This window comes from Pelophylax lessonae (genome assembly GCF_965119305.1).
Source record: "Pelophylax lessonae genome assembly, chromosome: 1".
NCBI classification, from domain to species: domain Eukaryota; kingdom Metazoa; phylum Chordata; class Amphibia; order Anura; family Ranidae; genus Pelophylax; species Pelophylax lessonae.
This window is the reverse complement of record NC_138768.1, coordinates 565,918,982-565,931,935: the sequence shown is the minus strand read 5'-3', so window position 1 is coordinate 565,931,935 and position 12,954 is coordinate 565,918,982. Positions and strand designations below refer to the sequence as shown.

The 12,954-nt window shown below is 41.3% G+C and overlaps 1 protein-coding gene across 6 annotated transcripts in view; it reads right to left on the bottom strand.

Annotated features, from left to right (window-relative positions):
- The window catches only part of WDFY3 (WD repeat and FYVE domain containing 3), a 265,268-nt gene that overhangs the window by 241,108 nt on the left and 11,206 nt on the right, over window positions 1-12,954 (bottom strand). For all 6 annotated transcript variants that reach the window (XM_082259297.1, XM_082259299.1, XM_082259298.1 and 3 more), the window contains exons 5-6: window positions 5,935-6,127; window positions 2,305-2,491 (exon numbers count right to left, since the gene is read on the bottom strand). In XM_082259297.1, the coding sequence (XP_082115423.1) occupies window positions 2,305-2,491; window positions 5,935-6,127 (380 nt within the window). The remainder of the gene's footprint in view (window positions 1-2,304; window positions 2,492-5,934; window positions 6,128-12,954) is intronic.

Here is a 12,954-nt window from a genome sequence, read left to right as displayed (position 1 = left end):
TGCTACATGAATTATCTGCCCTTACTCAAGATGGCCATGACCAGAAACGCTAAGGAGTGCTTTTCAAGGGGATTTCTTTTTAATACAGTTTAAAAGACAACTCAAGAAAACACAAAAACCAATGACAAACATGTTAAATTATATTACCAAATTAGAAAATTACAGCACTCAGAAAACAAGTGAGGTCATGACCAATATTCAAATCATGAAAAGAATGTCCCTGAATGCCCGACACCAAAGAGTCTCTGTACCCATCAGTACAATCTCCATTTAGGATAAATTAATGTTCCGATAGACTCTGCCTTTTTTCCCCTATCCCAGCTAAAATTTACAAATGATCTATTATTCGTCACATTCCCAAGTCCTGTATCCCTCTCACTTGGAAAAACCCGCAGCCACCAACAATTGGCCTTTGGCTTAACAGGGTAGAAGACATAAATAAAATGGAAGATTCTGTGCTTCCAGCACAACATAAACGTGAACAGTACGCCAAAATCTGGGCATTGTGGAATAGGTTTGTCTACCTTGTCGACCTTTTTGATGCCTAGTCCACTGGTTTAAATTTAAAGTAAGCTCCATAACAACCTCATCTAGAAGTCAGTTACCACTTATTTGTTGTGTACTCAACTCCCCTCCACCCCTCCCCCCAATTTCCCACCACCCCCCTTTCTTCTCTACATTTCGTTCCCCCTTGCTAATCTTTCCTTGTTCTTCCGCAAAAAATAATAAAAGAAAGGATAGGCGGTTTGCTTCCCTTTTCCTTTGGAGTCAGACCTATGTTGTCTTTGGCCTTGTAATGTCCAACTTCTGTCAACCCCTTCTTATGTAGGTTTTTTTTTTATTTTTTATACACTGTTTGATGATGTACAATTTAATATGTGTATTGTCTTGTTGACATGGAAACTGTCTTTTCCTGGTTAAATAAAGTATTTGAAAAAAAAAAAAACAAATTCAGCCACGACAACCGAGGACTGATAAAATTGCAATATATTACATTTTTGTTCTTCGGGTTAGTTAATATTTTAGGTGGTTGTAAACCCTCACATATACCCAGTGAAGTGACTGGCCTAAGGTAAAACACAGAGCGGAAACAAATCCTCCCACATAAGTTGTACCTGTTTATCTGCAGTCTTCTCTTCATCTGTTCAAAGTGCTGAATTTATAAAGCTTGTCAGAGTTTAGAAAATAGGGGATGGAGAGCTAAAGTGGGGTACACACTAGTAGAAAATCTGCCGAAAATTCCCGTCCGAGGTAAAATCGTACGATTTTCGGCTAGTGTGTACACCACTTTCAGCAGCCGATGCCGACATTTTCAACGAAAAAAAAAACGGAGGGACAAACACCAAAATTTTTTATCGTCCGCCCCCTAGTCGACCAATTTTCGTTTAATGTGTATGCAGTACGTCCGCGAAAAATCGGATAGGAAAGACCGCGCATGATCTGAAGTTGCTGACAACCCGGAAGTCTAGTAACAAATGTCCCAAAAAAAGTAAATCGGGCGAGAAATTTTGTGAACATTTATGCACTGTCAACTAAAAACGGTTATGAACGCTGAGCAAGAGAGAGAAAAAATCGGAGGATATTTCCGTCAAGTGTGTACGGGCCTTAAGAGTCACACTCTGCAAAGCTCAGTGAGGAGAGGTCTGAGAGGTGATTGGATGGAAGAGACACACCCGCCTTCACACAGGCACACAGGAACAGAGCTGAGGCTGTCAATCAGCTCCCCTGTCACCATTTTTCTCTTGGCGTCAGGAAAACTTGTCAGAAGTGATTCATGCGAATAGCAGAGGAAAGAAGCAGCAGATAAAAGTGATACTTAGTGCACTTATCTGAGACAAGTACACACTATAGAGGGATATACTTTGTACTTGTCTCAGATAAGTGCACTATGAAATATGAACAAAGTATATCCGTCTATAGTGCGTACTTGTCTCAGATAAGTGCACTATGAAATATGAACACACTATAGAGGGATATACTTTGTTCATATTTCATATCTGAGGTTTACAAGCACTTTAGGCTCCTGAAAAATTAACATTTAGGTCTCCTACATAACTAGTAGCTTCTTTAAATAAACCAATTCATACTCTAGGTCAGTGATGTTGAGCCTTGGCACCCCAGGTGTTTTGAAACTACATTTCCCATGATGTTCATGTACTCTGCAGTGTAGTTGAGCATCATGGGAAATGTAGTTTCAAAACATCTGGGGTGCCAAGGTTCCCCATCACTGCTCTAGGTTTACCAGCCCTCTGACATGTTTTTTTTTATAAAAGTGTAGTTAATAATCTGTTAATAAGTGTTCACCTCAGCAGGAGGTCGGAGAGGAAGACATATCCTTGGCACGTCCTGAAGTCATCCAGCAGTGTCTGAGACACATCACTGGAGTCCTTGAGAAAGCAGGAGAGACCAGCAAACATCTCCACAATTTCCAGCGGAGACAGATCATTTGACTGCTGCATGTTCTGCACACATGTGGCCAGGCATTCTTTCTCTGAAAGACAAAAAGCCAGAGACATGGGAAAAGCACTGCACATTTGAAACCAAGTTGTCACACCATAAAAGTACATGCAATTTTTACATTCTTAGGTCATGTAACTCCGTGTGCTGAGCAGCCAGTGTGGGTTTTCCTTTGAGGAATGACTCAGTGACTCCAGTATGGAAAAATCGGAGAAGGCAAAAAGGAACTGATGATGCTGGTCATTTCTCAAGCAGACAGCAAAATGCTAGTGATGCTCAGTTTTTTTTTTCCAGCACATAAAACAGCACAGACTAATGAAATATATGTTTTTTTCTGTGTTTAGATGGAAGACTGAAATCTTGAACATATGGCCTGCCTCATTTACCAAAACCATATAATATGAGGTCAGACCTAAACACTTTCAATTTGTATGCAATCAGACAGGCCCTTGCACTACATAGCTGAAGGTAAATCTAAAGGAAATTGAATAAGAAAATTGTATAATGTATGGGCAGCATTATGTGATCTTTGACATCCCTTTGATATCCCGAAGGTGAATGAAACGACAAGCCTTACCTCACCGCTAAAGGAAAATATTCTTATTGCCTATAACTGGAATTCATGTTTCTTTTTCCACTCTGGGCTGCAGACAGGGCATTGGTTGCTATAGGCTACACATTTGTTTTGGTTTTTTTTGTAGCATACTTTTCATACCCCAACCCCTATAAATTCAAAATACTTACAACATCTTACAATCCACAGCTTAGCCCCCAGCTACATCACTAGCCTAGTCTCAAAATACCAACCTAATCGCTCTCTTCGTTCCTCTCAAAACCTCCTGCTCTCTAGCCCCCTCCTCCCATGCTCGCCTCCAGGACTTTTCCAGAACCTCTCCAATCCTATGGAACTCCTTACCCCTATCTGTGCGATTATCTCCCACCCTTTTAGCTTTAAGGCGATCTCTGAAAACCCTCCTTTTCAAAGAAGCCTATCCTACCAGCCCCTAATAAATGTACCTCCATTTTCTCCATCAACCCATCCCCCACGGTTACTGCCTTTTTGTTTCACTTTACCCTCCCTTCTAGATTGTAAGCTCTAACGAGCAGGGCCCTCTATTTCCTTCTGTTCTGAACTGTATTGTAACTGTATTGTCTTCCCTCAAATTGTAAAGCGCTGCGCAAACTGTTGGCGCTATATAAATCCTGTATAATAATAATATGACTGCAGGAACCTGTATTACAATTTGAATATTTTTTTTTTTTGGCCGTGATGTGGTTCTGCATCATTTTTAAAGCAGCAGTAACATAAACTGACAGGCGATGTAAAACGTTTGAGTTGTCACCAGAGAATATTTAGAGTTGGCAATCTTGAAATGCATTCAGTGAACACCAAGAGGATTACTTTCCCTCTGTTGGAGAGATTTCCCGTCTTGAAAAAAAAAAAAAAAAAAAAAAAATCTGACAGGGGTGTCCTACTAGGGCTTCCCATTGGCTACTAGCAGTCAACAAGTACTGTACGATGTCAGGACAACTTTGGGAAGACTTCCAGAGAAAAGACATTGACTGCTCCTAGTGGCCGGTGTTTCTTATTGACAGGGATGGGGTATAGGGGGAATTAGCACCCTAAAATGCAGCAGGAAGTGACAATTACTTTGGAGGAGTCATTGGGCTCCCTGGAAATAGAGCAAACTTTTTCTACTCTTATCTCTCAACTCTAATGGCCATCCACTATGATGATTGCCTACCTCACTAATAGCAATGTGCAGAAGGCAGGATGGGGTAGGAAGGCTTCAGCGCTGTCAGGAAGTACCAAAGCTTTGTCCGAGGGTTGAAGTGAAACAGGAGGCCACTGCAGATATGTACAGGCTTATACACTCCCCAAGCCACTTTATTATGTACACCTGTTCAATTGCTCGGTAACGCAAATTGCTAAAGCTAATCACAGGGCAGCAACTCATTGCATTTTGGAATCTAGAGGTGGTGAAGATGACTTTTTGAAGTTCAAACTGAGCATTAGAATGGGGAAGAAAGGGGATTTAGGTGACTTTGAACGTGGCATGGTTGTTGGTGCCAGACGGGCTGGTCTGAGGATTTCAAAAATGTCTGATCTGGGATTTTCACACACAACCATCTCTCGGGTTACAGAGAATGGTCCAAAAAAGAGAAAAAATATCCAGTAAGCAACAGCTGTGTGGAGAAAAATGCTTTGCTGATGTCATCTGATGTCTGGTGATGTCAGAGGAGAATGGGCAGAGAATTGTTTGAGATGATAGAAAGGCAACAGTAACTTAAATAACCACGTTTACAACTAAGGTATGCCGAATACCATCTATGAACACACAACACATCAAACTTTGAAGCAGATGGGCTACAGCAGCAGAAGACCACACCGGGAGCCACTCCTGTCAGGAAGCAGAGGCTATAATTTGCACAGACTCCCCAAAATTGAACAATAGAAGATTGGAAAAACGTTGTCTGGCCTGATGAGTCTCGATTTCGGCTGTGACATCCAGATGATAGGGTCAGAATTTGGTGTAAACAACATGAAAGCATGGATCCATGCTGGCTTATATCAACGGTTCAGGCTGGTAGTGTAATGGTGTGGGGGATAGTTTCTTGGCACACTTTGGGCCCCTAAGCACCAATTAGGCATCATGTAAATGCCATGGCCTACCTAAGTATTGTTGCTGACCAGGTACATTCCTTCATGACTACAGTGTACCCATCTTCTGATGGCTCCTTCCACCAGGATAATGCACCATGTCACAAAGCTCAAATCATCTCACCACTGGTTTCTTTTACAGGACAATGAGTTCACTGAACTTGATGGCCTCCACCAGATCTCAATCCAATAGAGCACCTTTGGGATGTGGTAGAATGGCATCATGGACGTTCAGCCGACAAATCTGCAGCAACTGTGTGATGCTAACATGTACCACTGGTTTCTTGAACATGACAATGAGGTCACTGTACTCCAATGGTCTCCACAGTCACCACATCTCAATCCAATAGAGTACCTTTGGGATGTGGTAGAATGGGAGATTTGCATCATAGATGTGCAGCCGACAAATCTGCAGCAATTGCGTAATGCTATCATGTCACTATGGAACAAAATCTCTGAGGAATGCTTCCAACACCATGTTGAATCTATGCCACAAAAATGAAGGCAGTTATGAAGACAAAAGGGAGTGCAGCCCGGTACTTACAAGGTGTACCTAATAAAGTAGCCGGTGAGTGTATATCACCATGTCATACGATTGTGGCTGCACACCTGCTGATCAGCTGTGGCCAATCACAGTACAGTGACAAAACACACAGAACTCTGTAAACCGAGACCGATCTGGCTTTCTCTTCTCCCTGAAATCAATTCAGGGAATTGCCATTTAAAGCAGCACAATGCTGAATAGCAAATAAATGCCCTGATCATTAAGGGGGTAAAACCTTCCAGAGGCCAAGTGGTTAAATGTTTCTACTTACCATGTATGTATTTCACCACATTTAGACTAAGCCCATGTCGTGAAATTGTCATTAAAACTTCACCAGCACTTTTTCTCCAGGGAAGGTTGTATGGAGGGCACCAGGATGTTATTGCACTAAAGAGGAGTTGAAGGTCATCTTTCTGAGCCAGCTCCTCTGCTGGAGATACGTAGTTGCACAACTTCACTAAAATCTGGAAAAAAAAAATGGGAATCATAAGGGAACAAATCACAGGACTCAAAATAGTATCCAATAAAAAAAAAAAAAAGGAATCTATATTTTTAAATTTTATATTTTTATATTTTTAATATCCATATGAAAATAAAGCAAGAGAATAAAATATACATCTAAATTCATGTGCAACCCTGTATCACATACTGTAGGTAGTATTGGACATCCCAGGAGCAACCACCTAATAAATCCTTTCTCTGGCATTATGCAGTTGTCCATGAATTGATTTAGTGGTAACAAAAATAAATGGACGTGTGTGCAAAAAAAATGCACAAATACAGTAAATTTACATCACATACCTAGAATATTTATTAACTACTAAATACCAACATTTAATATATTGCAGTTTGCAAATGTTTAAATGGCGTGGCTGCATTAGCTTTTTTAAGGCTTTTCTTCTTTTATTTTCACCTGTTGATCCTGATGGGTAACACACATCCTTGGTGTCTCCATTCTGGATGAAGGAGCAACGGAGACACCATTGGACAAAAGCATTATCAATCTGGTAGGAATGTTGTGTTAGGTGTACTAGCTGATTTGGATGAACAAATCAAAGCCAAATACCATAAATACATATAAATGTGTCAAATTTCATGTGTTTTCCAAAACACATGAACTCTATTAACGTGCAAAACTACCAGAAATGTCTATTAACGTGCAAAACGACCAGAAATGTTGACAATGTGTCAAATTGCAGTCAGTCAATACAAGTGCAATGTACAGTTGATAAACAATTGATTGACTGCAATTTTTCCACATTATCTGCATTTTTGGTCAGTTTGCACCTTAAGGCCCCTTTCACACAATGGAGTCCGTCTGTGGACTCTGTTTATCTCAGCGGGGGGGATCGATCCACAGATTCCCCGCTTAGCAGGCGGATGGCAGCTCTGTTTCCACGCTGTGTGCGGAGACAGAGCTGTCAGGTCCCGCTGTTCTCTATGGGGGGAATTGGATGAGAACGGACCGCCTGTCCATTCTCATCCAATCCGCTGGATGGATGGAAAATAGGGTTTCCATCCGTCCAGATTTGACGGCTCGGATGTCAGCAGACATGTCTCCGCTGACATCCGATGCCCCATAGAGATACATGGGGCATTGGTTCAGATCCTCCAAAAAAAACCAGACAGGCGGATCTGAACGGTCCGCCTGTTTGAAAGGCTCCTAATAGAGTTAATTTGTTTGGAGATGCATGAAATTTGACACATATATAAGTTACTTGTATTCTTTTTAGCGCAGCACATTTTTTTACGCAGCTTATCAGGTTTCATTCACACTTGAACGACTCCAAAGTCCTTTGATGCAACTTTGGATGGGTGGGACTTGGATATGACTTTGACCAATCATAATGGACAACTGTTGCACAACGGTCACGTGTATAAAATTCAGATGCAACTTTCATGTGACTTTTGAGGGTTCACATTGCAGTCTATGGCACCGTTGGACCGAAGTAGTGCAGGAACCTTTTTGAAGTCGCTTTTGATTCTCCAATCAGTTTGCTTTTATGACTTTGCAGAGATTTAAGATGCATGTGGCAATAGCAGGGTCATGTGTACATGTGTGGAAAGCATTGATGAGCAAAGCCAAACAGACACAGGGTAGACAATTAAAGGGACAGTGTTGCCTAACAACAGAGATTTGAGGAAATGCTTCCTTCCTCATATTATCACATGCAGACACTTACCTGGGATCCTGTACATACATCTATTTAACCTGCCAAATAACATTTCTCCCAAACTCACTTTTTTTTTTTTTTTTTTTATTGGATTGAAAGGAAACAACTATCATTAGCTTTCTACAAAGAAAGCCAAATACAGAAGTTTTTGTCTTTTGAGACAAGCTAATAAAAAAAAGGGTTGTGAAAATCTAAACTGCAAAACACGAGATGATTACTAAAGACTCATGAGTCACATAGACACAATAACATTGTGTTATTGCGCACTCACCATCATAACAAAGCAAAAAAAAAAGGTTAATTAAAAAAAAAAAAAAATCATCATTTTAATTGAATTTGTTTTAAAGCTTTAGGCTACACCATGGTGCTTTACAATGTCAGGGATCTCGTTTGAAGTGAAATTTCCCTGTTAATACAAACAGGGCACAAGCGTGTAGAAGAAACAGTGACACCAGTTTTAATGAAGATGAAGTTCTTAAACTGGGGCTGAAAATTCTCATTTAGACTCAGAATAGTCATTGAGGCAGATGGCTTATCAAATATTCTATTAAGAAATTGCAGTGGGGATATTAAACAGATCGATAAGTGCAGACGCCAGATGGAAATAACTATTGCAAAGGCAGCAGTATGCGTAATGATTTTTGATGTAGATTCAGTTTAAGTGTTTGCTCCAACTCAACCAAAACCATCGGATTCCTGGTATTCCAAATACAGGTGCTGTTCAGACAAATCACTTTAATGCCTGTGTGCAATCAAATCAACATTAATGGTTTAACCTTTACAGAGCTGCAGGAATTTCTGCATGCAATACAGTTGCTTGTCATCTAAAGTACACTTAAGGGTGCTTTCACACGGGCGGACTACACCGGGGGATCTGTTCCCTAATCCCTGCTGAGCAGGCAGATGGCTGTCCGGGACACAGCCTGTTCTCTATGGGCAGTCGGTCTGTCCGTTTAAATCTGTCTGTCATCCACTCCGCCGGATGGATAGGGAACAGATCCCCCATCCGTCTGTTTTTAGCAGACAGCATCAAAGGTTGGCGGGTGTAAATGGACACATGTCCGTTGACATCCACCGCTCCATAGACAAAGATGGCAATGGATGGCCCTACCTAAAAAAACTTACAGGTGGACCCGATCAGTCTGCCCATGTGAAAGAGCCCTAAAAGTTCCTGTGGAGCTATTGTGTTCTCTCAATTGGGGGGGGGGGGGATAAGGGGAAGCCATCTGGGAGAGAACAGTAATTATTGCTAGCGGCTGTAGAATTGCATTAAAAATCCAACAAGCTGGTTGTACCCAAGTTGATCGATTGATGAACTTGGGTACAATCAGCCTGCCCATACATGGTTTGAATCTCAGCTGGTCTCTGCTAAACTGGTCAAGATTTGAACGGTCTATGGCCGGCTTTAGTGCTCTTTCAGACAGGAGGCCAGGGAGGGTGGTGCAAATGGGTGGCTGAGCAGCCATTTTGCCACCTACCCGAACTGTCACAATTCAGCCTGTACATGGCCACAATGCTTTGTGACAGCAGCATTTTTAAATCAAGGTGCTGAGTTTGACAGGCCTTTGACTGTGTCTCAACTATATGCATAAAGAAAATGAATTGGCGCTATATTCATAAATCCTAGCTATATCAAGTGTCAAGCCTATTGGAAAAAAGGGGGAAGGTTCCAATGGCATAAAATGTCTCTAAACAGGATGATAATCCAAATATGTGAATGGTGCTGTGCACGTGAGTGTGGCCGAACAGAGATTGCTCTTCAGAGGGCACTGCAAGTCTGAAAGAGCCCTTAGCGCTCATTCACCCTAGCCTACAGTAAAACACAGACTTAAGCTCCTTTCACATGGGGCATACTCCACCAGAGGTCTGCCTGCTCAGCGGGGATTCTGTTTGCGGATCCCCACTGAGCAGGTGGATGGCTGGTCAGTGTCTGCTCCACTTATGCAGAGGGGACACAGACATAGCCCGCTCCCCACCATGGGCGGTTGGAAGCAGCAAACGGACCACTTGTCTGTTTACACCCGACTGCCATCCAATCCGCTAGACAGATTGTTCCCCATCCGTCTGTGTTTAGTGGATCAGATCAGATTGGATGTCAGCAGATATGTTTGTTTACATCTGCCTCTCCATAGGGATAATTGAGAGCCTGATCTGTCCCCCCATTTGAAAGGGGCCTTACTGTACAGTAAAGTGTTTCTGTGAGGTCTGGCAGAGGGAGGTGTGATGCGAATTTCAATGCATTGCTCTGTACACTTTTCTTTGTTTTCTACTTTGAGCAGTTGGTGGTCTGGTGCCATGTGATGGCATGCAGTGCCCTGTGGAAAAATAACAACATGTCTGAATTTTTCACACTACACCTTGTATCACACTAGAATTGTGATGTGAACAGAGCACATTTTTTTAATGTACCGCAGTCTGCGTTTTTCTAGTGCAGAAATTCACAAGTCACCGCATGAATGTACTCATAATCATGTATAAAAGTAAAGGTATTTCTTAGTCACTACGAGTTTATTCTGCATCTCTGTACAGTTTGACTCTTCCGATCTTTACTATTTCAGAGTTTTTTTTATTGTGGGTTTTGAAAAAGATGATTCAGACAAAGAGGCCACAAATGCAAAACTGAATATACATTTAGTATAGAAATGAATTGCATCTCTGAAGCCAAATGATCTTCTTCATACAATTGTTGAAGCATTATATACAAAGAATTTGCAATCCTAGACAGCGAACAATATTTCCTGCGAATCTATAATGCACAGAATACCTCCTAAAGAGATTGCAGAAATATCTCCTAAAGAGGAGTTCTGCCTAGGGGAAACATTTTAAAAGTCAGCAGCTACAAATACTGTAGCTGCTAACTTTTAATATATAGACACTTACCTGTCCAGGGAGCATGCGATGTCGGCACCCCAGTCGATTTTCGGGTTCGCTGTCAGGTACTGCCGCCGCCATTCGTCATAAAGGAATCAGGCAGTGAAGCCTTGGGGCTTCACAGCCGGTTCCCTAATATGCATGTGCAAAGCACTCTGCGCTTTCTAACTGGCCCGGTGGCCAAGGAAGGAGACGGAACTTTCGAGGGATGGTGCCGAAAGCCTTCCAGAAGTGGGGAAGGGTACCTGTCAAAAACATGTGGGGGGGGGGAGCAAGCAGATCAGTGGAAGTTCCACTATAGGGTTGAACTCCGCTTAATTAGGTTTCAGGCAGGGGGATGTAGTTTGATAGTGTGTTTGTGCAATATGGACTAGAGAAGTTTAGGTCATAATCAGCTTGTGTTCTGGAGATAAGATAAAGGGGCAGGAAAGAAGAGTTGCTAATCTAATTTTCACACAATCATACTGGTAAGAAAATTTGGGATGAGCAAAGTATAGATAGATCTTTCATTGCACTGAAATTGTGGTGAAAATAGGGAGATTTATGCATATTTTTGCAATTTTGGCAAATTAGATTGGAGTCACTAGGGAATGTAACATTAGGATGGTTTTCTCTCCTTCTAATAGCTTGTACACATTATAAGAAAACCGGGCGAGGATTTTCACCCAAAGAACTTTCGTACGATTTTCGTATAGTGTGTACGCAACTTTCTATAGCCTATTTTCTGAATGAAAATATACGAAGAGACAAGCTCCAAAATGTTTCTCGTATGGGAACAGTATAAGCGGTTTTCGCCTAATGTGTACCATTTTCGTACGAGAAAAAACAGGAGCAAAAGACTGTGCATGATCAGAAACAAACAACAACAAAAAAAGCCTTTGTCGTACGAGAATTTTCATACAATGGAAACCTACAAAAAACACTAAGGCTGAGTTCATGCAGTTGCAGCACATTGTGTTATGCTTCAAAGTAAAAAATTTTGCCCAAGCAGCTCAGGGATTTTGGCTTCAGTAAAGTTTCACCCAACAATGAAATCTGTAATTTTCCTTTTCCAGGCTGGCTAAAATGAAATGAATTATGAAGATGGAAAACAACTATTTGCAGCATTTTGAATGAAGAGACTTGGAAAGGCAATTATACAAGAAAATTATATTCGAACACTGTCCTGGTGGCAAGAAAGTATATTTTTGCTGCTTACTCGCATTTACTGACATTCTAACTTCGATCAGCTTAATAAGGCGTGCATTTTAAATGGGCTCAAATCACACCACATCGCTGCATACAGCAATTTTTGGAACTGCACTGCAACCATGCGATCTGATGCGGGCAAATTTACTGTGATTGTGACCTGTGTTTGGGGTGTCGTTAAGATTGCAGTGACACCCGCTGCAGATTGCAAGGACAGTGAAATCTGAATGTGGTGCGGGAAACACACACAGATTACGTGTGTTCTGAAAATGTACTGTATCCTACATTTTGCATGTGCTGACCTGCATTTTGTGTAGATTAAAAATGTTTTGGGATGGGGGGGGGGGGGATTTGCAGTTGATACAAATAAAAAGCTGAGCCTGCGCGTTAAACTATTTACTATCCTACTAATCCTCAAAGTGTACAATCAATAACGTGTAATTAGTGTAGAATAAAAACAATTTTCAAATGCTCAATAAAGTGCTCTCTGTGCCATAGATGCAGTATGTGCAATTCATAATAAATGTGTATCCTATCTAAAAATATGTAATTTTAATAAAAATTATAAAACAGTCCATTCAAAAAAATATATCAGTGTGCGGTGTCCATTTTCATCAGTATGTAAACCCTTTGAAGAAGTCACGTGGTTTGTGACGCAACGCGCTGTACGGACGTCACTTCCTGTCTACAGCCGAGACCGGAAGTATCGGAGTTCACCGCATCGGCGGTTCTGTTTGTTATTTCTGCGCATCGTACCAGACTTAACTGTAAGTGACCTGCATTTTTTATTAAACTATACCCTGATTTACTGCACCATGAGAGTTTCCTTCTTGTATTTTAACCGGAATGGATGATTGATATACGGAGAGGAAAAGAGGATATCGGTTTATAAGGAAAGGAGTTTAGGAGTTTACAGTGGATTATTGTTGTATATCCTGGAGATTGTCGAATATATTATATACACACATATACATATACACACACACACACACACACACACGTTTTTAGCCCATTGGAGAAGATCAAGAGGTGAAAGATTATACCTAAAAACGCTCATT